Source organism: Protopterus annectens, chromosome 3.part1 (assembly GCF_019279795.1).
Source record: "Protopterus annectens isolate FY-2018-M chromosome 3.part1, PAN1.0, whole genome shotgun sequence".
In the NCBI taxonomy this organism is placed as follows: domain Eukaryota; kingdom Metazoa; phylum Chordata; order Ceratodontiformes; family Protopteridae; genus Protopterus; species Protopterus annectens.
This window is the reverse complement of record NC_056732.1, coordinates 1,319,843,118-1,319,867,027: the sequence shown is the minus strand read 5'-3', so window position 1 is coordinate 1,319,867,027 and position 23,910 is coordinate 1,319,843,118. Positions and strand designations below refer to the sequence as shown.

The 23,910-nt window shown below is 38.0% G+C and overlaps 1 protein-coding gene across 1 annotated transcript in view; it reads left to right on the top strand.

The window, feature by feature from the left end:
• The window catches only part of PIEZO2 (piezo type mechanosensitive ion channel component 2), a gene marked incomplete in the record, with an annotated part of 2,710,318 nt that overhangs the window by 447,463 nt on the left and 2,238,945 nt on the right, over positions 1 to 23,910 (top strand). The window contains 1 exon segment of the mRNA XM_044067359.1: positions 3,909 to 4,004. Coding sequence (XP_043923294.1) covers positions 3,909 to 4,004 — 96 coding nt within the window.

Here is a 23,910-nt window from a genome sequence, read left to right as displayed (position 1 = left end):
TTTTTCTCCCTACTGGAATCTATCATTTTAGTATTTTGCAGTGCCAAAGCAGTTTTTAATGACTTGTTTTACGTTTAAAACTGCTTTTTAACGTGAAAACAAAAAGTTTGATTTCTGACAACATAAGGGGAAATAAGAGAAACATGAAAAAATTATCATTCTTGTTAGATTTTATACAATCCTCACAATCCCGAGGCTCACATGTTCAAAGTTTTGGAATCTCGAAACTGATCAATTGAGATCGCCCGACAGTGCAGAACGGTAACTTTACTGTTCTCATCATTGTAGTGATATATATGGTATATTTAAGTAGCAGGGGGTGTTGAGGGGCACAGCCCCCACATGGGGGTGAAAGGGGACTTGACCCCTGCAAAACCGTGATTGCTTTAGTTGTATTGTTTTGGGTGTTTTGTTTTGTTTCTTTCAAGATTCCAAAATGTCGAAGATGTGAGCATTGGGATTTTGATGTTCAAGGTTTTGGAGTTTCAAAATTACAAAGTGGACCCATATATATATATATATATATATATATATATCTATAGATATATATATATATATATATATATATATATATATATATATATATATATATATATAGATATATAGATATATATATATATATATATATAGATATATATAGATATATACGTATGTGTCTATATATATATATATATATATATATATATATATATGTGTGTGTGTTTGTGTGTGTGTGTGTGCGCGCACGCTTACACGCGTGTGTGTCTATATGCAAGCACAAACAATTGTTTTAGTGATGGAATTCATATGTTACTTTTGTATTATTTTAGGTCAAAACAATTATACTGAAATGTTAAATAAGATAAGTTTGGATACTTAGAAGCTTGGATAAGTTAAAACTTCCCAAAATAGTAAAGGCCCAATATCATTAATCCATATTTATACATTAAAAATATTCTCCTATGCACAGAACAAAATGTTATTTAATCAAAAATTATCACATTTTTAATCAAGAACCAGTAGCTGCGGAAAAAAGTTTGTTACAAACCTATAGGTTTGCTTTTGAAGGTATTTTTTCTTATATAGTGACTTTAAACTTAAAGCATACCATAGCTTTAAGAGGCACATTTCTACCTAGAATTATAAGGATGATATAAACAAAAATTTTGTCTTGAGACCCACCAATGTGAAGTGGCAGTGAATTCAGAGGGCAAAAGGACATACAGTGGTCAAATTCAAATTAATTTAGAAATCTCATGTTTGGCATAATGCTGGCTGAGAGTCTGGTAACTCAATGTCTCTGATAATTAGTGCCAGAAGTTGTGATGAATATCTCTTTTCAGCATCCTGTGAATAACTTACTGACTTGGCCCAGACAAAGACAGACATTAGTATTTAGAGGCCACATAATCAGAGTCTTTGTAGTAAAGCTGTTTGGCAAGCCTGTAAGCACCCGTTCATTTATTAGTTTGTTATGTGCTGTATTATGCCAGTAAAATATGACTTCACTCAGAGTATATTTCTTTAATTTATCTGAGAGAAGAGGACACGACTGTATAAATCAGTGTCTGGATACCTTTTTTAAGAGAAGTGCTTAATATCATTTGAAAGCTCTCAAGAACAATGTCATTTGTGAGAATACAGTGTGGTATCATCATGTGTTTAGTAGTACCATATTTATTTATTTATTTATTTGTTGAGATTTGTTAACTGGGTTAGTCCAGCTGGGCCAGGGACCCTTTTTCATTGGAGACCCGAGGAGAAAAGCTCCAGTTACAGACAGTTTAAGTATACATAACAGTTTAGTTTACAATTAAAAAACAATTACTATTAGCAGTGCAATCTAAAGCAATTCACAGTGATATGTTTAGAGGCAAAACAGGGGTAAGATCAGTAACACAAAAAGTACAAATAAGTACTGTACTTCATTATTTTTTTCACAAACATTTGTGAAGTCAATGATGCATATGAGTGAGATTGTTCTGAGCATGATTTGTCATCTGATTGTCAGAATGTTTACTTTATATTTGAGAATAAGAAGTCAAATGAATATTTGTTTAGGTATATACATATACACATAGTTTGTCCTGATAAGTAGTAGTCTGGCAAAATTACAGAGCACAGGAGATATCTGTAGCTGAAATAATGTAATGTATTGGGATCACTAGTCAGTTCAAACTTATGTGAATAACGTACTAGAAATCAGTTGTATGATGGACTGTATTGGATTTGATTAACTGCCTCAGCATTTCACACATCAGTTTTGGTGTCCTAGATGCATATGTAGCATCTGTAACCTGGGCTGCTGAATTTAACTCAGGTATAGCCCACTGAATGTTGTTCTGATAATAAATCTGAATCTTTCTCACTGAATCCCTTACCTTGACATATCTGAAGTATGTTGCAGGTGACAAGATGAGTACATCTGGGATTTGAAAGAAGATGCAAAAATCTGCGAGTAAGAAAATCTTATGATATTCAAAAAAAGATACCGAAATAAAAATGCAGACAAAGAGCGAGAGAGCATGATGTTAATGGTGTTAACTTCAGCAACACTGGAAACTATATAGAAAGGAGAATGGAATAAAAGAGAGGAAACAGAGTGTGTATATGAGACTACTGGCAGTACTGAAATCAAACACAGTAATAGAGTAGATTCTGACACGCATAGGCCAGACTAGTAAGGTGCAAAGTAAATGCTTTTAGACGGCAGACACCAGGCTAGCAACTGTGATTGTTGATTGTAGATCAGAGTATAAAATGTGTGTGCTTGTATCTTTAAGAAGCATGTGAGGCTGTATGTGCACGTATATAACCTGCACACGTGCACAACCTTAGTGCCATTTTGTAGAAGCAGTTAAGGAGTAAGCATGCATGATTGTAGTCATTAATCGTATATAAGTTACTTAAGTTAGAGTCAATAGTCAACAGTAGTAACGTGTTTGTATGTAATAAAGCTTCTTAAACAGAACCCACAAAGATCCTTTTATTAGTGTACCAAAATGAAAGTCACATCGATGTGATGATTATACCATATATCATATCTCCAAAGCTGGTGTAAAGGGTTTGTAGGCTTAAGACTGGTAATGTGCACATAAAACAGCAAATAGGAAACAAAATAATTAAGGGATTACTTTGTGTTGTCAAAGTGGCATACTGGAAGAGGTGTAAAATGTGAAAATGAGCAAAAAATAATACTTGGAAGTTACAGGTATGCAAAATCTGAATTGCCTAGAATGAAATGAAGGTATTCATATACATAAAGGTCATAAGAGTAAATCTATAAACTACCTCTTGTAGTTTGAATCCTCAAGTAGTTTTTTTTTTATGTTTTATAATTTTGGTCAATTTAGCACAATTGTTATATTTCAGAATTTAATAGAATTTGGAGAGCAAGTAAAATAGAACTTTCATGGAGACACTATGGGGAGCATTTTCCCATCAAAATATTGTTTCACTTTATGGCCACATCCATTTGGGGAGAACATGAATTCAGTTTATTTTGTTGTTGTTTTTTTTTCCATTTGTTTGTCAAATAACCGCCGGAGTTGGAATTTTATTGTCCTCACAATTCCTTTGTATCCGTGATCTCCTTGTCTAACACAATATACTTCCTTTATTGAAATGTTATAGAAAGTGTGACAGGTCAGCTCCAGAAAGGAATAAAGGAAATTCAGATATATACAAGGCACTAATATTTATATATTACAGCAGTAATTGTGACCACTAAATGCACACTGAAACAAAATCGAGCTGAATTTATAAAGAATGCTGTGAAGGATTATAGCTATAAAAGACTAACAAAAGAATTATCCAGTCCAGGATAGCATAGTTATATATTAATATATTAGTAATTAATGAATATGTTTGGTTTTACTGGATATATAACCATATTTAGTAGGTAATTGTCTGTTTCACTTTTTTCACAGCCTGTGCGTTCCGATACAATATGCTATCATTCGTCTACCTCATCTACCTCTTGCTCATTCCACTTTTTTCAGAACCAACCAAAACAACAATGCAGGGTAAGTTACAGTTTTATTTTGTGGAACGTAAAACCTGTTAATGTCTGTAATCTGGCAACTTTGTTTCCATGTTCTTAACTATACTTAAGACTCAATATCTTATACTTAGTACTGAAAAGCTGAATGGATTTGACAGTGTAATAAAGTGATCTTAAAAGACGAAAGGTTGTTCATGTCAAATTTTGCTCTTGAATGTTTTCTAGAACTTCATGTCAAATTTTGCTCTTGAATGTTTTCTAGAACTTCATGTCAAATTTTGCTCTTGAATGTTTTCTAGAACTTCGTGTCAAATTTTGCTCTTGAGTGTTTTCTAGAACTTCATGTTCACTTTTGCTCTTGAATGGTTTCTAGAACTTCATGTCAAATGTCACTCTTGATTGTTTCCTTGCCTATTTTATTGTACAGAACTGCACAATACTCATTTGAAATCTATCTGTAAACTGAACAAAAGATTACATACATGCAGTTTGACAAATGGAAAGTCAGCCTCAAAATGTAATTTCACTACTTGTGAGGCTTTACTTAGGGGATTAAATATACTTTCTTGGAATTACTTTATCCCAGTATTTTTAAGTTTTGATTTTTAAATGACTGATTTCAGCATATCCTTCTTATCAAAGAGGTGCATAAGCAAAACATTAAATGTTTAAAATCTTGTTTGTGAGAAGTTCTTACACAGGAAATGCATGCAGTTAGAAAAATGGTTTTACAGGTTTGGTATTACTGCTCAAAATACATCATGCTTCTAGTGGTAAAAGTAGCTCTAATGTTAAGAAGCCTGAGAATGGATTTTACTTACCTGAGCCATAGGTGATGTGAGCAGTAGTGTGACCTGTGTTGGCACCTGCATAGCATGTTATTTGTTTCAATATCATACATTTTATTTAAATATTCTAAATTTGCTTGCATGATAAATCCCACTAGTCTAAGAAGCCTTGTATGGATGCAGTCCTATGACATGAAATTCTCACTTGTATAACTCAGGCAGACATCAAAATTTAAAGTACAAGATGAAAAATGAATGAAATACATGATGATAAGTAATCACTAAGGAAGGGTAACAATGCTCTGCATGATACATGACATGGGTATAAATAGAAGGGTAGTAGCTGCTACTATATGCAATACTTAAAGTTCAAAGTGTATTGAAATCAAATCTATGAGAAGTGCTATCATAGTCTATGAAAGATACCTGACATGTTCTGCAGTAGTAAACAACAGTTCCAAGAAAGTAAAGGATTGTTGAGAACAACCAGAAGTGAGTCAGTCTAGATGATAGGTAAATGATGTTTACATAGAAGCACATATGTATGTATCATTTTTTCCTACTTTTGTTTTGAATGTGTGGCAAAAAATGGAATAAGAATGTGTGGCAAAAAATGGAATAATGAACCAAGGTAATTAGTTTTTGGGGTTCAGAAGCTGTAACTCCATATGCTTTGTCATCTGGATCACTCCAGTGGCTCTACTCAACAGAGGAACTGGGAAATAAGGTCGGGTGGCACGATTGCATGCTAATCCTATGGGCTAGACTTGTAAAGGTTCCAGGGCCATTAGCCTACTACACACCTATGAACCTATGAACCTGCAGAAATTAAAATGCAGCCTTTGTGTTCCCCAAACTACTTGTGTTCCAAACACTGACTAGTCTGTAATACCTAGTCCTTGAAAATCAGGAACAGGAGTGGAGGCAAGACACAGCACTTTTGGACTCCTACCTCTAACATTATAATATTCAAGTCACTACTGACCATGCAGTTGCAATTAATTTTGGCAGATAGGGCACTGAATGAAACATAACAGTGGTCTTGTAATAATCCCCCCGCAAGACATACTGATATACTGTAGCACCTCCCACAAGACATTCTGAGGTACTGAGAGACATCCCACAAGACATTCTGAGATACTGTAGGATATCACACAAGACATTCTGAGGTACTGTAGGACCTCCCACAAGGTATACTGAGGTACTGTAGGATATCACACAAGACATTCTGAGGTACTGTAGGACCTCCCACAAGACATTCTGAGGTACTGTAAGATGTCACACAAGACATTCTTTGGTACTGTAGGACCTCCACAAGGCTTACTGAGGTACTGTAGGCTCTCAAACAAGACATTCTGAGGTACTGTAGGACCTCCCACAAGACATTCTGAGGTACTGTAGGATGTCACACAAGACATTCTGAGGTACTGTAGGACCTCCCACAAGGCTTACTGAGGTACTGTAGGCTCTCAAACAAGACATGCTGAGGTACTGTAGGACCTCCCACAAGACATTCTGAGGTACTGTAGGATATCACACAAGACATTCTGAGGTACTGTAGGACCTCCCACAAGACATTCTGAGGTACTGTAGGATATCACACAAGACATTCTGAGGTACTGTAGGACCTCCCACAAGACATTCTGAGGTACTGTAGGATATCACACAAGACATTCTGAGGTACTGTAGCACCTCCCACCAGGAATACTGAGGTATAGTAGGCTCTCAAAGAAGACACTGTGAGGTACTCTGTCTTAGTCTTATACCCTCTCCAAGCCATCAAAATATATGTAAATAGTATTGGAAATTCCCATAACCTGTCCAATATGTGTGCAAGGGCAAAGAAATAATTCATGGATCTTAGCCAAGGCACCCAATTTAGCTGGCTGACGGGATTGTAGGTTAATCAAAATTAATGAGGCATACAGGAGACTAGGGAGTACACATTTCAACTATAGTCTTACATGCAAGGCCTCATAGCAAATTTTTGATTTTATATAATTTATGATTTTATTGACAACACATTGGGTTCACATTTTAATGTGTGCTTAATTGTTATATCCAGTAGTTATGTGTTTTGTACTAGCTTAATCCTAATATCATCACCTGATAATATTTTTAATTTGCATTAGTGTAATTGCTAGTTTGGAGGTATAAATACCATTAGCTTAGTTTTCTTTGGATTTAGGACTTATACCTTGCAATTTATTTGCTCAAGAATCAAAAAGCCAAAAATAATGAAGGACAAAGCTGAAAATGAGGGACAATTTTTAAATATTGTTCTAATTCACTGAAAATTTTACTTGAACAACAGGTTTTACATAACATGCTATGAAGGATGAAACTTTTTAATGTCTGGCATTGGGTCTACCTGATAATATCAAAGTCCCACATGATCAAAGACAAGTACATCGAGATGAAAATAGCAAATCTTCTGTTCATTGACTAAGTATAACACTGAGAATTTACCCAAGGAAAGTAACCAGTCGACCAACAAGCATGACAAACCACAGGAAATCAATTCAAACCCACAGAAGTGGGGGGTTGCTCGCCCCCACCCCCCCAACTAATTATACCAACTCTGAAATGGCACTGTAGTGGAGAAAAGGGCAAACTCCCATATATTGGCAGACCAGTTACTCTTGATGTTCTCGTCTTAGAACATGTGGGATTTTGATATCATCAGGTAGACTCCTGGCATTGTAGAGTGACTGAAAAAATTATGATGTAGGACAAAAATATGATGCCAGTTTAAGGACATTCTAGAAAATTCTGGGCAGCTGAGAAGCATGCTCTGACCTTATTCCTAAGCTATAAGTGACTAAGAGGTAGTGACACTATTACCTTTTCAAGCAGCATCACTATGAATAAAAATTAATTGAGGTAGGTTCTTTCTGGCCTCTTAGAGCATTGGCTGGCTGTACTGGGGTTCGCATTACAGGTGCTTCCTGCCCTGATTTTTAGCTTCCTTTTTCAGGTGAATATGTGAAGTTTTTTACTGGCAGATGTGTGTTTGTATTATAAATATGTGCACATAAGTGGGAGTGGGTGGTGAGATATATATATGCGCCTGTGTGTGTGTGTGTGTGTGTGTGTGTGTGTGTGTGTGTGTGTGTGTGTTTATGAGATGGAGAGAGAGATGTAAGCTATATATGTGTGTGAAATACGCATGTCATGATTATTTTATATATGTTTTAAACATATTATGAGAGTGTTTGTGTATGTGTGTGTGTGTATGAGTGTGTGTATGTGTGTGTGTTCATGTGTATGCATGTATGCATGCATGTGCTGTGGGGAATGTTAGTTGCTGTTATAGAATTACTGACCAAATTTAAAAAATTTGCAGACTGAAAATTGTAATGCTGGAAGCGTTTTAGTGTGTCTTGTAGATGAGTTATACATATACAGTTTCAGAGATAAGTCTGAAAATTTAGAGAGATACACAATTTTGTCATTTTTGCATCAATGTAATTGTTGTCACTGTAAAGAAGATTGCTGAGAACATTGCTATTTGTATCTTGTTCTTATCATTTGCTGCTCACAAGATATTTACATTTGTTTAAATTATGTTTTTTTAAATGTAATGTTGAGGAAAATGTTCATAAATCTAAAGATGCACGTAGACTGATGAATGTGTGCGACATTTTACAGGTGCTATGTATGAATGACTTAAGGGATATAGAAGAAATGTGTAATAGAATTTTGTTTGTTCAAGGAAAAATATTTAAATATTTCTTCATCAGCAGTGCTTGTGATGATCTTATCAGCTCCCTGTTTTAATTATAAGAAAAACAGTGAGTCAAAGGAGTACAGTAAATATCAAAACTCACTGTACTCTTTTTTTTTTTTTTTTAAATGTGGTCTCTTGACTTGGTTATTTTACACTGTTTTAAGTATGAAATTATTTATGACTTGGGGCAGTTGGGCAGCTGTGTGTGTATTAGAATCACATCATTGGACCTTGCTTTACAGATTCTACCAAAAGGTCAGATTTATGCTTTATGCCTCAACTACCAGGCTATGAATTTATACACAGGCAAACTGAGTGCTATGACTGTGCAGTTCTGCTATGATTTTTGATGGTTCCTGTGCTATACTTTTGACAGGTGAGAGATTGAGATGTATGCATAGAGCCACTGGGCAGGGATTCTGCAGATGTGAGGAGTGGGGACAAAAGAAAAAGTTATACCCAGGGACTGTACCTGTGAGTACTATAACATATTCTTAAGTCTCTTGGTATGTAAAACAACTCAAATGTCATTAACTTAAAACCTTTTGACAACTTTCTGTACCCCAAAACAGCACATGCTATGCATAAAGTGACTCATTAGAGGAAGGCAGTGGCTAAAATTTCTGAATCCTGCATGAGAACCCAAATAGGTGTAAGGTTTTTATTGTATTTTCTTTTATTATGTAAAATGGGAAATGCAGAGAATTATTTATAAACTCAGTCACATGTATCGTGCAACAGTGTGGCAGATTAATCAATATAGCATTCTGAGCTGCCCCTCTAAAGTCTAGCAAAGCAAAACTGAAATGAGCCTTCTGCTGCAACATGCAGCTTCTGGCCCTGGTTCACAGACAGTGAGACCTTGTAGTCCGGGATCAGACTGCCACTACTAGAATGCAGTAGTAACATTGTAAAGTTGTCAAAATCTCTCTGTTGGTATGTACCTCTAAAAGAACAATGGTGTTCTTTTCCCCTTTTCTATAGTGTTGCACTGGCGAGGGGGTTATATGACATTGAGCAATTCTTTTGCATGATCCCCCATGGTATAACTGCAAGTGTGACATGCTGACACTGTGGCATGTACATTTTGTATAAATAATGTACATAAGCAGGGCCAGCCTTAGCAACCATGGGCCCAGTTTGGACCATTTTGGTGGGCCCCCCAGCTAACCATACCAACTATAGCACTACACACCCACCCCAACCTCCTTCTACACTCTGGCCTCCTAGACTTTAGGTAATTTCAAATTAAGTATCGGGAATGTATGCTATTCCTGTGTATTAAAATAAAATAATATCTTTATTTATTATCTTCTATTTAAAAAAGCACTAAGCAGAGCATGTTACTATGAAGTAAGCTAAACTGAAACATAAAATCTGATAAAATCTTCTGAATCATCACTTTCCCCAACTCTCGTCTCAATAACATGGAAATGTTGTTAACTCACGTAAACATTCTCATATCATAGCACCCGCTTTTCTTTCATGGGTTTACAATCACCTCCTGAACCTTCTTTGAACTGTTGAAGTCATTTGCCTAGTTAATACTCGTACTTTGTCATAGTCATAAAACTGTTGAACTTCCTAAAAATTAATAATAATAATAATTATTATTATTACAATAAACAGCAGCATAAACATATCAGATCTCTCCATAGAAATGGCATTATTGACACAACTTCACACTTAACTATTTCTGGGAGTTTATTTTTATTTTTATTTAATTATTTGCTAAACCAGGTAAGTGGACTTCTTCTTCTTTTGGCTTTTCCCGGTTAGGGGTCGCCACAGCAGATCATCTGTCTGCTCTTGATCGGCAGTGGAGTTTTATGGTGTCGAGTTGCCAGCCCAGTGCCCAACCTTCCACAGAAGGCACGCACTCACACCTAGGGCTAATTTTGAGTGTCCAATCTACCTACTGCATATCTTTGGAATGTGGGAGGAAACCAGAGCACCTGGAAAAAAATGCGACCACAGGGAGGACATACAAACTCCGCACAGAAGGCACCCCAGCCGAGAATCGAACTGGAGAACCTCTTGCTGTGAGGCGGCAATGCTAACCGCTGCACCACCATGGCCACCCTAAACCAGGTAAGTGGACTAATGTTTGCAAATCACTCCCAGCCATAGCTCAAACCATAAGGGCAACAATTAAGATTACATGCAAAGAAACTTCATGGTAGCCACTAAGCAGCATGATTTGGCAGGTGGGAAGAAATCATAATGTTTTAAGGTATCCCATATGGATATAGAGTGAACACAGATTTGTTCAGCTTTCCATAACACACTTCCTCCTAAAAGTCCTACACAATCCAGCCCAACTATTTTTTAACTTTATGTTTCTATTTGTCTGCCCCCTAACCCTTTGTATGTGACTCTGAAAGTATGGTATGCTTACAGTACCTTTATGAATCAAACTGTTTCTGTTACTGCTTTTCTGTTTTAGCCAAGAACAATAATTTTCTATCCACTGTTGCCTACCTCCACACAATATACACACTTTGTGTTTCATTTCTCTTGGCCATACTGTTGAACTGCCATGGGGATCACAACCTACCTCACATCATGGTGTCTGTTATTTATATATATATATATATATATATATTTTTTTTTTGGGGGGGGTTACTAGTGCTTGGTTTCATACTGCCCACGACTAACTATTCAGCAGTTATTTTTTATAATTATATTCATTGATAGCCAGTCATACACCCCATGTCAACAAGAGAAGCAAAGTAAAACACAGTATCACTCTCACTCTTCATATTAAACATGGTCTTACTGTCTTCTGCAACCATAACTGTTGTGATACGCAAAACCACAAGGTTAATCCAGCCTCAGTTTTGGGTTGAAATCCCTGTTGTGTACTCGGCAACTAACTACTATGGGAGAATATTCAGCTGAAACTGTGGGTCGCACAAATTTCACAAAACTGCAGTATTAATAATGCCGTACTAGCCACTGGTGCAATAAATGACAGGAAATGTTGCCATTTCCTAAGAGTGGATTCATTGCTACTGCAAAAGCAAAACTACACATAGGGCAATCCCTTGCATTTTGCTGAAGTGACTTTTGGGCAAGTCTTGTGGGCCACATAAGACATAAAGAGCCTGTAGCCCAGTGCAGGTTTATTGGTTTTACATCCAGTTTTCACGTACAAGAGCTATTCCACGTAACCCTACCTTGGTAACCTGACATCTCCTGGCCAGTAACTTACTGATCTCGAGCTGCTGGGCTTTATGTCAAGCACACATTGGCTAATACAGGTACACCAACCCGTCCCACCATTATCATGGATTCCTCAACCCATGTAGTACTAACAAATAATCATGCCCTTTAAGTGACATTAGATAAAGTGACCAAATCACCTTTAAGTCTGGCCTTAGGCCAGTTGGACCTATATAGCCCAGTAGGACCCCATTTCCACAGGAGGTCCTAAACTGGGCTGTGGCAGGATCATTATGTCTGTGTTAGACCCTCTTGTAAGATGTTTGCATCATGAGGGAAATCTATGATAGCTCCCAATTTGCATTCATCTGCAGACTTGGTCAGCTAAAGGCCCTTGCATTAACCTTTACCTCCAAGAAGTAGATGCCAAGTAGCAGTGGTCCCACCAAAGAGCCCTGAGGTACCCCATTGGTGACTGCTGACTTAGTAGAGGTGGCCTGACCAATCCTGTCTTCCTGGGTACTGTCTGTGAGCTATATGGCAATCTGGTGAATTATAATAGTTTATGTCCAGTTCAGTGAGTTTGTTAACTATACTCAAGTTGGATGTTGCATTGAATACCTTAGCCAGGTCCAGGTAGGCAGTATACACCATTTTCCTCTCATTCATTGTCTTGGTGACCTTCTCAAAGAAGTCCACCAAATTTAGTAGACATGACCTTCCCCTGACAAAGTCAGACTCGGCTGACTCCAGTGTCTGTAGGTTACCCATGTCTTTGTTGATCATTTCCATGGTAATTCATTCCATGACATTGCATATTAAACTAATCAGACTAATGATTCTTTAGTTTCTGGGGTCTGTTTATGGTCCACCCTTGTGAAGTGGGATAACTGTTGCAATCCTCCATTCCTGTAGAAAATAGCCTGTCTTGATGCTACAGTTGAAAAAATTACTCAAATAGCCCTAAAAAGTTATGTTTCAAGCAATTTAGGAGGCCTCTTGGGATATTCTTGGGGCCCACTGTGGCTGTTGTTTTTTGCCTTTAGTGATCACCACCAAAACTGCTCCCTTCTAATACTTGGAGGGGCAGTTATGCTAATAGGAATTCCATGATGGGAGGCAGGGGGTAGTGGGGGCAGTGTTTGAAGTGAATTTGTCAGTCAGCATATTTGTTGGTCGATCTTCTCTGTGAAGGTGGCACCACTGACCACCCATGTGACACACTGCTCTGAGCTGGCGTTAAGGTTATGAACATAGCTACAGAAGGCCTTGTGGTTGTCTTTAGGCTGTAAGGCTATCTTGACTCATAACTGGCCTTGTTGGACCTAATTAATCATTTTAGTTTCTTGTTTAGTTTAATCGGAGAGCTCTTATCATTATGGGAGTTTCTCTTCCTGAATTTAGTCATGACTTTTTTCCTTTCATTATATACCCTATTAAAGTTAGGATTCTACCAGTGTGGTTTGTTTTTAGAGTTTAAACTAAGAAAAGTAGATGTGAAAAAACAGACAAGACAAATAAGGTCCACCATGAACAGTCAGCATACCTTTTATTAATGGGTTAAGTGCTTTCGTTCTGATGGAAACAGAACTTAATGTGTCTTTCGGCTTTTCCCGTTTAGGGATCGCCACAGCGGAACTCCAGTCCACTAATGATTGGCAGCATATTTTTACGTGCCGAGTTGCCAGCCCTGACACACAACCTTCAATGAAGGTACGCCCATTCATGCATGTCTCCACACAGAAGACGCTCTAGCTGAGAATCGAACAGGACAATGTCTTACTGTGAGGTGACAACGCTACCGCAGCACCACCACCACCGCAGATGGAAACAGAACTTAATAAGAGTGAAAATGTATCAAAATCCATATAATGTATATATGTGAATGCCAGTAATCAAATTTAATAATACATGCGTATGTAATTAAAAATCAAATTAAGTTGACATCATTAAAACTGCAGCAACACATGACCACTTAACATAATAAATATAGTAATTCATACCATGTTCATAAAAAAAACACAAGAAAATGAATTTTAACCAAAAATACACCAAATTATAATCAAGTGATTCCACTTAGAAATTGTAGCCCTTCTCTTCAGAACACTCGCAATAGAAATGGAGTCATTCAAAACAGGAGTAAAGTCTGCATTGAGTCTCAGTTGCTATAAACATTCTTTGCATTCCAGAATATTGTCAACATCCACACCCTTCTCAGAATAATAAACTCTATCCATAACAAAAAAATAAAATCTTAAAATTTGCACACATACTACTGAGCCTATATAAAGCATTAGTTGATTTGGGTTTTTTTAATATCATATATGTGTACCCTAATCCGATCCTTAAGCTTCCTATTGGTCTCTCAAGCATATAACACTGGACATGCAGTACAAGTTGTCAAATATACCACCCTCATGGGATCACATGTACATCTAGCTGGGCAGGCCAATGCACCCCCATAACCATCAACCATTGCATAGGAACCATCATTTGACTAATTGCCAAAATGTGCAGTTACCACAAGCTTTCATATAATTAGCTTCACCAACCTTATAGCTACATATGGGCCCCTTTCCAAAATGTGTTTTAAGCTTGGACCCTTACTAAACATTATTCTTGGATGAATACCAAGCTTTTATTTCAACTCCATTGTAAAGATGGAGGCCTATGTGTGATCAATAATATTTCTATGCCTCAACACATCCTTGTGGTATGGCAATATCAGGAACATCATCAGCTCACAATTAGTACAATGTGCCAAGTGGCTCAAACAACTGTTGTTTACCCCTCCTAAGGAATGGATCAAAGGAAAAATATATCCCTACATCCATTCTGCACATCCATCCAAACCTATTTAATCAGAACCTGAGGGTAGCCCTCTCCCTGGAATAATGCCACCAAAAAAAACATTTCTTTGTCAAAATGATTTTCATCACTAATGATCCTTGACAGCTGTACCATTTGCTCCTTTACAATACCCTTTTTCTGGTGAAGTGTGTGACAGCTGCCATGTTGATAAGAATTGGTGAAGGTCTCCTTTGTAAATATTGTAAAGGTAAAAGATCCAGGAACAGCATTCTTCCCTAGTGTAACATCCTAATAGGCAATATTTGAAGAATCCACATAATAAGTGAAATGTAAAACGTCCAAAAATTCTTTCAAATAGTATCTAAAGTCCAACCATCATTGCATTGTCTCCCTCCATAATATAAGAATGTCATCCCAAAACCTATAGTAGGCATGAATAAACAAATAGCAAAAAGAAAACATATACTCATTCTCCCAACAGGCCAAAAAGGCATCGGCATATAAACGAGCGCAAGCAGCCCCCATGGCCACATACGAAATCCAGTGAAAAAATTTTCACACAAAGAAAATATAATTACTGTTTAAAACAATTTCCAAAAATGTCACAGTGGTTCTAATTTCATTGATGGAAAGGCTGCTAAACAATGCCAGTAATTTTGAAAGCTATTTAGCCTTTCATTGTGTCATTTGAAACAAAATCCCTGTGCAACTCCCAATGCTGGTAGGTATTTCTTTATATCCAGGGCAAATCGTGTGTGTGTGTGTGTGTGTGTGTGTGTGTGTGTGTGTGTGTGTGTGTGTGTGTGTGTGTGTGTGTGTGTGCGCGTGTGTGTGTGTGTGTGTGTATATATATATATATATATATATATATATATATATATATATGTATGTATGTATGTATATGTGTGTGTGTGTGTGTGTGTGTGTGTGTGTGTGTGTGTGTGTGTGTGTGTGTGTGTGTGTGTATATATATATATATATATATATATATATATATATATATATATGTATGTATGTATATGTGTGTGTGTGTGTGTGTGTGTATGTGTATGTATATATATATATATATATATATATATATATATATATATATATATATATATATGTATGTATGTATATGTGTGTATGTGTATGTATGTATATATATGTATGTATGTGTGTATGTGTGCGTGTACCATCATCATGAACATCCTTTTCCCATTTTCTACATGAGGTCAGAGGGTCAGTTCAACTGTTGCCTTCTTTCTCTCTCTCATTTCAATGCACCTCTCCTATCTTCTTCAGCAATCCTGCAAGAATGTCTCATGTCTTCTCCCACACAATCCATCCATATCTTTGTTGGAGTCCCTTGTTTCCTTTTGCTTTTTTTCTGTCTGTCTGTCTAAAACCCCTTTTTCACCAAATTGTCTTTTGCTTTTCAGCAAATGTGCGTTAACACCGTAATCTTATATCAATGACGTTCTTTGAAGCTAGAGTGATTGTTGATACTGTTTTGATGTCCTCATTCCTTCATCTGTCCCACAGTGTGCATCCTACCACTCATCTCAGGAACTTGATTTCCATCACCTCTAGCTTCCTCAATTGCTCTGCTTTCACTTACCCAGTCATCATAATCATCATCATCATCCCCCTTTTTCCCATTTACATGGGGTTGGGGTATCGTATTAACTGTCGCCAACTCTCTCGATTCGGTGCCACTCTCCTGCCTTCTTCAACACTCATGCCTGACTGTCGCAGATCTTCTTTCACACAATCCATCCACCTCTTTGCTGGACACCCTCGCTTCCTCTTACCTTCTTCCTGTCTGTCCCAAATCTCCCTCACCAGATTGTCTTCTGCTTTTCTACACATGTGCCCATACCATCGTAATCTGTTCTCTTTGATCTTTTCTGCAACTGGAGCTACTTTGGCTTCTGCTCTTATGTCCTCATTTCTTCACCTGTCCTGCAGTGTGCATCCTACCACCTTTCTCAGGCACTTCATTTCCATCACCTCTAGCTTCTTCAACTGTTCTGCCTTTACTGCCCAGGTTTCTGTACCATACAGTAGTACTGGTCACACCACTGTCTTGTACACCTTACTTTTCAGCTTCTTTGGCATTCTTCTGTCACATGCTACACCTGATACTCTATGCCAGTTGGCTGCAGCCCCTCTGATTCTAGCTTTGACCTCTTCATTCAGACTACCCTTCTCCTCAACCACCCCTCCCAGATACCTGAAGCTGTTTACCTGTTCCACTATCTTCCCATCTATCTCTATTCTCAGCTTCTTCTGATTTCCCCAATCTGCTGCCATTACCACTGTCTTATCTGTGCTTAGTTTCATCCCATGTGCCTTCAGATTTGCATTCCATTCTCCTATCCTTTGCTGAAGCTCTAGATCAGAGTCTGCCTGTACTGCCACATCGTCTGCATACAGCAGCTTTGTTGCTCTGACCCCTCCAACCTGTTTGCTGATGTAGTCCATTACCAGTATGAACAGCAGTGGGCTCAGAGCTGAACCCTGGTGTACACCCACTCCCACTGGGAACCCCTCAGTGAGGCCAAACACTGTTCGTACTTGAGTCACTGGGTCCTTGTACATAGCCTGTACTAATTCTACCAATGTTTCTGGGACTTCAAACCACCGCAGTACTGCCCAGATCAGCTTTCTTGGGACCTTGTCATATGCTTTCTCCAAGTCTAGGAAAGCCCAGTTTGACTCTCTCCTCTTCTCTAGTTTCTTCTCAAGTATCTGTCTCAATGCAAACATCAGGTCAATTGTGCTGCATCCTGATCTGAATCCGAACTGTTCATCTCCCATCTTACATTCTACTATTCTGCGTATCCGTTTATCAATCACCCTCTCCAGAACTTTCATGCAATGTGGTAGGAGTTTGATGCCTCTGTACTGTCCACAGTTGTGGATATCCCCTTTGTTCTTGTATACTGGCACTTACCCAGTCTCTGTACCATATGGTAGTACTGGTTATACCACTGTTTTGTACACCTTCCATTTTAGCTTATTTGGGATTCTTCTGTCATACACTACTCCTGACACTCTGTGCCAGTTGGCTGCAGCCCCTCTGATTCTACCTTTGACCTCCTCATTTAGAATTCCATTATCCTCCATCAGTCCTCCCAGATACTTGAAGCCATTCACATGATTCACTATTTTCCCTTCTGTCTAAATTCTCAGCTCTTTCTGATTTCCACTATTTGCTGCCATTAAAATGTTTTATATGTACTCAGTTTCATCCCATGTTTCTTCAATTTTGCATTCCATTCCATTCCCCTATCATTTGCTGAAGTTCTTGCTCAGAGTTGACCTGTAATGCCACATCATCTGCATGCAGCAACCTTATTGATCTGTCCTTTCTGAACTCTTTGCTAATGTAGTCCATCACCATTATGAAGAGCAGTCAGCTCAGAGATGAACCCTGATGCGTACCAACTCCCACTGGGAATCCCTCTGTGAGTCCAAACACTCTTCTTGCTTGAGTCATTGGTCCTAGTAGATAGTTTGCACAAATTCTACCAATGTTTCTGGGACTTTCAACCAACACAGGACTGACCAAGTTAGCTTTTTTTGACACCTTGTCATTTGCTTTCTCCAAGTCTAGGAATGCCATATTTGACTCTTTCCTCATGTCTAGCAACTATCTGTCTCACTGCAAAAATTGGGTCATTTGTGCTGTATCCTAATCTAAATACAGACTGTTGATATACCATCTTACTTTCTGCTAATCTACAAATTCATTTATCAGTCACCCTTTCCATAATTTTCATGTAGTGTGACACTGAGTTTGATACCTCTGTATTGCCCATAGCTGTGCGTGTCCCCATTTTTCTTGTATGCTGGCACTAGTATGCTTATTCTATAGTTATCTGGGATATGCCTTTCCCTCCATAATGCTTTAACTAACTTTAGGAGCCGTTCCTCCCCTACATCTTGATCATATCTGTTGTGACCTCATCTGAGCTGCTCCTGCTGTTCCTGGCTTAATTTTCCGTAGTGGTCTTCTTATTAATTCTAGAGTGTCTGGGGCAGTACAGCTTCTGTGAGGTTTTCTTCATTCAGAACCTGCTGGAAGTACTCTTTCCATCTGCCTTTGATTTCCTGTGGACTGATGAGCAGGTTGTTGCTGACAACCCTTATGAAGAGTGTCTGACTATCTTCTTTATTTTTCCGTCTTTGCCTTGCAAACTGATACAGTTTCATTGTGTCATCTATCACTTTGCAGAAGCTTGTTGAGTACCTCTGATGCCTATTGCAACTCCTGTCTTAGCTTTTTTGTTGGCCAGCCAGTATTCCTTCTTAACTTGGCCCATTTTCTCTACGTCCCACTTTTTCGTGCACTCCTTCTTTCTTTTGATGATTTCCTGGACTTCTGCATTCCACCACCAGCTTTCCTTATGTACCCTTTTTCCATACCTGGCTGGGTCGCATACTTGTTCTATAGTCCTCACACATGCTGTTTTGAGGCACTGCCATTCTTCTTCAATTCCACCTGTTTCCTCTTCTTCCTGAAGTGATAGAACCCTGTGCAATTTCTTAAACTCTTGTACTTTCTCTCCAGTCAACTTACAGGTCTTCAGCCTGGTCTCTGTTTACCTGAGAGCCTTTTCTAAACGCTGCTTGCAGCTGATTGTGGCAATCGGTGGTTTATGCTGTGAGATGACTGTTTCACTGGTAATGACATTGCAGTCACTGATTGTACCCTAATGCCCCTTTGTTATTAGGAGGCATATTGTCTACTCAGAGGCGATCTCTGCTTAACATACAAGGCCATGTCAAACCCAGAGCTGTTGGACATGCTACACTTAATGAAATCCCAATCCGTCAGAGCTACACGCTCCAGGGATCTAAACCTTGTCATCACAATAAACAAAACATGCTGGAGGGATAGGTTCCTGACCCAGAGACTCCCCAGACTCTGGAATAGATTGCCCATACATATCAAGCAGAGTGCCTCTTTGGACCTCTTCAAAAGGAACCTTGACGACTGGATGGGAGAAAGGAAATTCACCCCAGGGATCACATCAGTTGCCCTGCTAGACAGGGGTCCAGGAAAGTAAATAATGTGGGGAGAAATAGCCAGGGAATTGTTATGGCTAGGCTTGTATAGGCCCTAGGGCTGATAGCCTAGTACCAACCTATGAACCTATGAACCTATGGAAGTCTACCTGAGGTGCATGTTGGACAATCTTGTATGTGATCTTGTAACAGTCTCTCTCTTGCTGATCCATGTGTTAGCTATCATCAAGCCATTTATCAGACAGAAGTCTGGAATGGCCTCTCCTTCTTTATTCTTGTTTCCCCACCCATGTATACCCAGTCAGTCCTCATGTCCTGTTCTGTCTGTCCAGATATGTGCATTCAGCTCACCCATTCTCAGCACCAAATCATGCTGTGAGGCGTAGGCTGAGATTATGAGTAATGCCCTATCCTTACACTGGAGCCTGATTGCCATGAGTTTTATTACAACCTTCCCTCACTGTCATAAAATGCCTCTCCATCATAACAATTTCTACACCCTTTCTAGTCTGTTCTCCTTTTGAGTAACATAATCTGGAATCCAAGCTAAGTGGCTTTTGCTGTATTGCTTTCTATATTGTGTCCTGGATACAGGGAATGTCTAGTTTCCTTCTTACCATCATGTCATCCACTTTCAAGCTAGGTCCTGTCAGTGAACCTACAATCCTTAGTTCATGTTTGGTAGATTGATTAGTTTTATGTCCAGCTTTCACTCAAAAGAGCTATCCCAGGTAACCCAAGCTGGAAAAATGGACACCAGACAGCCAGCAGCTCACTGACCCCAGGATGTTTGGTTTTATGGGGGCACATATTGGCCAATTGGGGCATATATAATCCTCCCACCATTAGCATGGGTCCCTGGCTTAGGTCATAGTAATTTGAGTCTTCAACTCACTTATCACTGGCAAGCAAGGTGGTGCAGTGGTTAACTTTGTCACCTCACAGCAAGAGTTTATCTGCTTCGATTCTCATTTGGGGTGGCTTCTGTGTGGAGTCTGCATGACCTCCCTGCATTCGCATGGGTTTCCTCTGGGTGCTCCGTTTTTCTCCCACATTCCAAAGACATTCGTTTGGACCATTTTTCCCCCAGGCCTCCACTGAAAATGGGCTCTGTCAAATACCCATGCCCATGTTTGGTGACAGTAGCCAACATGATTTAATTCCCTAGATACAATTTTTACAACATTTACTAGCTAGGCCTGACAGAGGAAATGTGTGTGTGTGTGTGTGTGTGTGTGTGTGTGTGTGTGTGTGTGTGTGTGTGTGTGTGTGTGTGTGTGTGTGTGTGTTAATTGAGGGTTGAGGTTAAGATCTGGATATTAAACATTTCTATAAATTAATTCCAAATATCATCCTAGTAAGTGTCAAAGGACCATAGACAATGAACACTTTTGTATGTTAATTTTTAATTTCAATAAATATGGGAAACCTGGACAGTGAGCATTTCTGTATATTTATTTTAAATGAGTAAACATCCAGGAGAATTACAATTTATGCATATTGATTTTGTGCGATGGGAGATCCTGGACATGTGTGTCAATTTTAAGTCTATGGAGAGTGTGGATAATAAACATTTTTGTATATTAATTTTAAGAATTGAGGAACATGAATGATAAACTTTTCTGTACAGTAAGTTTAAGAGTTGGGGAGGCCATAGGTAATAAGCATTTCTGTGTATTAAATTTAAGAAATGGGGTTTGGGGCTTATCAATAGTGAATTTGATTATTTATTACAGTGGAAGAATGAGGAACTTGCATAAAAGTGAAGTATGTCAGACAATAGAGTTAGTTCAGTATAATGGTTGCTCCCATAATATGAAATTGCCTTCTTCACTTTAAGAAATGCTGCTAAATTATTTACCTTGTGCTGTCTGCTGCAAAGCCCACTATGTTCTTGTACCAAAGAACATAATCCTTTGCTACACCAAACTGGATTTTTTATTTCTCCCAAAGAAAGTAATTTTATTGGTTTTAATATAAGCCTAAGCAGTGAGCATTGTGAAGTATCCCTCGGTGCTTTACAAGTCATGATTTTCTGGAGAACAAATCTGTTTATGCTACAACAACACACTCTCAGAAATATTAATATGTGTGTATTGCATGGATATTATGCAATATTTTGTATTCAGTGACTTAAGAAGTCCAATTAACAACTTGCTGGGTGCGTAATTGTAATACAGCTGCTGCTGAGTATGCAAGTTAGCATTAAAGAGCTCCAATGAATATATATTCAGATTTTGGATTGCATAACCTGGATAGGAATGTGTACCTCACAACATAAAGTGAACAGTTAGGGTGATTTGCAGTATTACACTCTGTTCTCTTTGCTGAATTTTATATGTGAATTCTGTTGTTTTTATGATGAGTTTAATTGGCCATCTTTTTAGTTAAGAATGCGGATAGTAATAAAGTTTCATAATATTGCCACTGTAACTGTAGATGTTATTCAGAAAGTATCCATGGTAGTTATATACATTATGACATTCTTTTTTGCATAATAATGCAAACATTTTGTAATAATATAATACAGCAAAATCTTTGGAGTTATACACATTACGACCTTTCTAGTTACAAACGTTTTATAAGCTGCTCTCATTTGGTGATGCTAATCAAAACATGGAAATCTTGTACAACAAAAATTAATGTCTCGTGTTATGCGTACTGCACTCATTATGTCAGTTAAGTACAGCACGTGACTTTTCACGTGATGTAATTACATTGTGTGTGTGTTTTCAGCAGTTCTATCTTAAATAAAACATGAAGTATATGTTTTCAAGTGGCATTTAATGAATAAATAAGAAGTCTGAGAGGGGGAAAATGGTTAACTATCCTAGATAGAAAATTGTGGCTGAAAAGCCCAAACTGGGTCTAGAAGAAGTTAAGGAAGGCAAAAGATGTTTATCATTTTCTTTCAATAAGTGCCATCTTTTCACAATGTGAAACATGATAACTGGTGTAATAGGGATGCACTTAATGTCAGCACTTCCAGCATCTTTTGTTCCTCGTGCTTTTGATGTTTGGTAGAGTGTGGGAGTCACATGACTGCAACTGTGGAAGTGACATTGCTAGCCACTGTATGGACTACAACATTCAGTATACATATTTGCAATATGGCAGATAAAAGGAGATTTAAAGAGTAATTACATCCAACTGGCAAGTAAGATTGACCTCATTAGAGACTAAACACAACCTCAAGCATGACATACATAAGGAAAGTTAAATTAGAGCATCTTTATTACTGTTTCCTGTCTGTCTGACTCTATCCTTTTGTGCCTGCCATTTTGGCTGTTTGTGAAACAGTGTTATAGCCCTGTAGTGTCAGTGACGTTATCTGTTGCAAGGAAATCATAGAGAATAAAAGTTGAATAAGAAGCTACAGTTGATATTATAGCCTGAACAGAATCAACAGAATGGAATAGTTTACTGTTTTCAAGTTCAGACTTTGTCAACATTTCATAAAGGTGTGGACATACTGCAAAGTTTGTCTGCCTAAGTTGTCAGTCCTAGAAGATTATCCAAAGCAATGAGTGAGAAGGCCAGCTGACTCTGAGCTTGAAACACATGTGCAGTGATATTTCAGATGCTAAAAACCAAGAGATATTATATTCAGGAGACATACTGGCTAAAGTGGTGAACAGTGATATTAAGATGAACATACAATAAATTGGCATAGGTATAAAAATATCACTTTATGAAAATTGGAGGACCTCACATTGCTCTGCAGGTATCTGATGTTCATTCACTTTAAATGTCCACATGTGAGCTAATGCAATTATCTTATTTGGTGTGGAGAGTATGCCTTAATTATAGTAATTTAGTTCTGGCATACCTGTCATGAGTTCTTGTATTCTAAAAAAAAAAATCTCCTATTTTGCCATTTTTGTGTACAGAAAAAAAATGTAACTGGTTAAGAGTGCTTTGGGAGTAGCATTTGGACTGCAAAATGATTTAATAAATAGTTCTCCCAAATTTCATTACAGTGGTACAGTTTGTGGTTTCCCTGTCAGCCATACTGCTGTTACTTTTATTGCAGCGATACATAGTGGCCACAGATATAAAGGTCATCTTTCTGGCGGATATTTTTAGAAGGATTTGGGATTAATGACACTGTCTCCTGAAAGCCGCATCTAAAAGCAAGAGGTATACGCAAATTAAATCTGTTGGTTGATACTAGTTTAAATGGTACCTTGATTTGCAAATAGTCAAGTCTGATGAGGCATATACTGGTATGTGAAAGTATGTACTTTTTTGTATTTTGACCAGTTTTAACTATAGGTTTTATTAAATGTTATCGCTTTTAGCCGTGTAAACCTGCAGTTTTGTTGTTACTTGAAGAGTATTTTTATAAAACATGAGATTCCTCATACTAGTGCCATTTATTTCTGGACAATAGCTGACATATAGCGTTGTACTTAGTG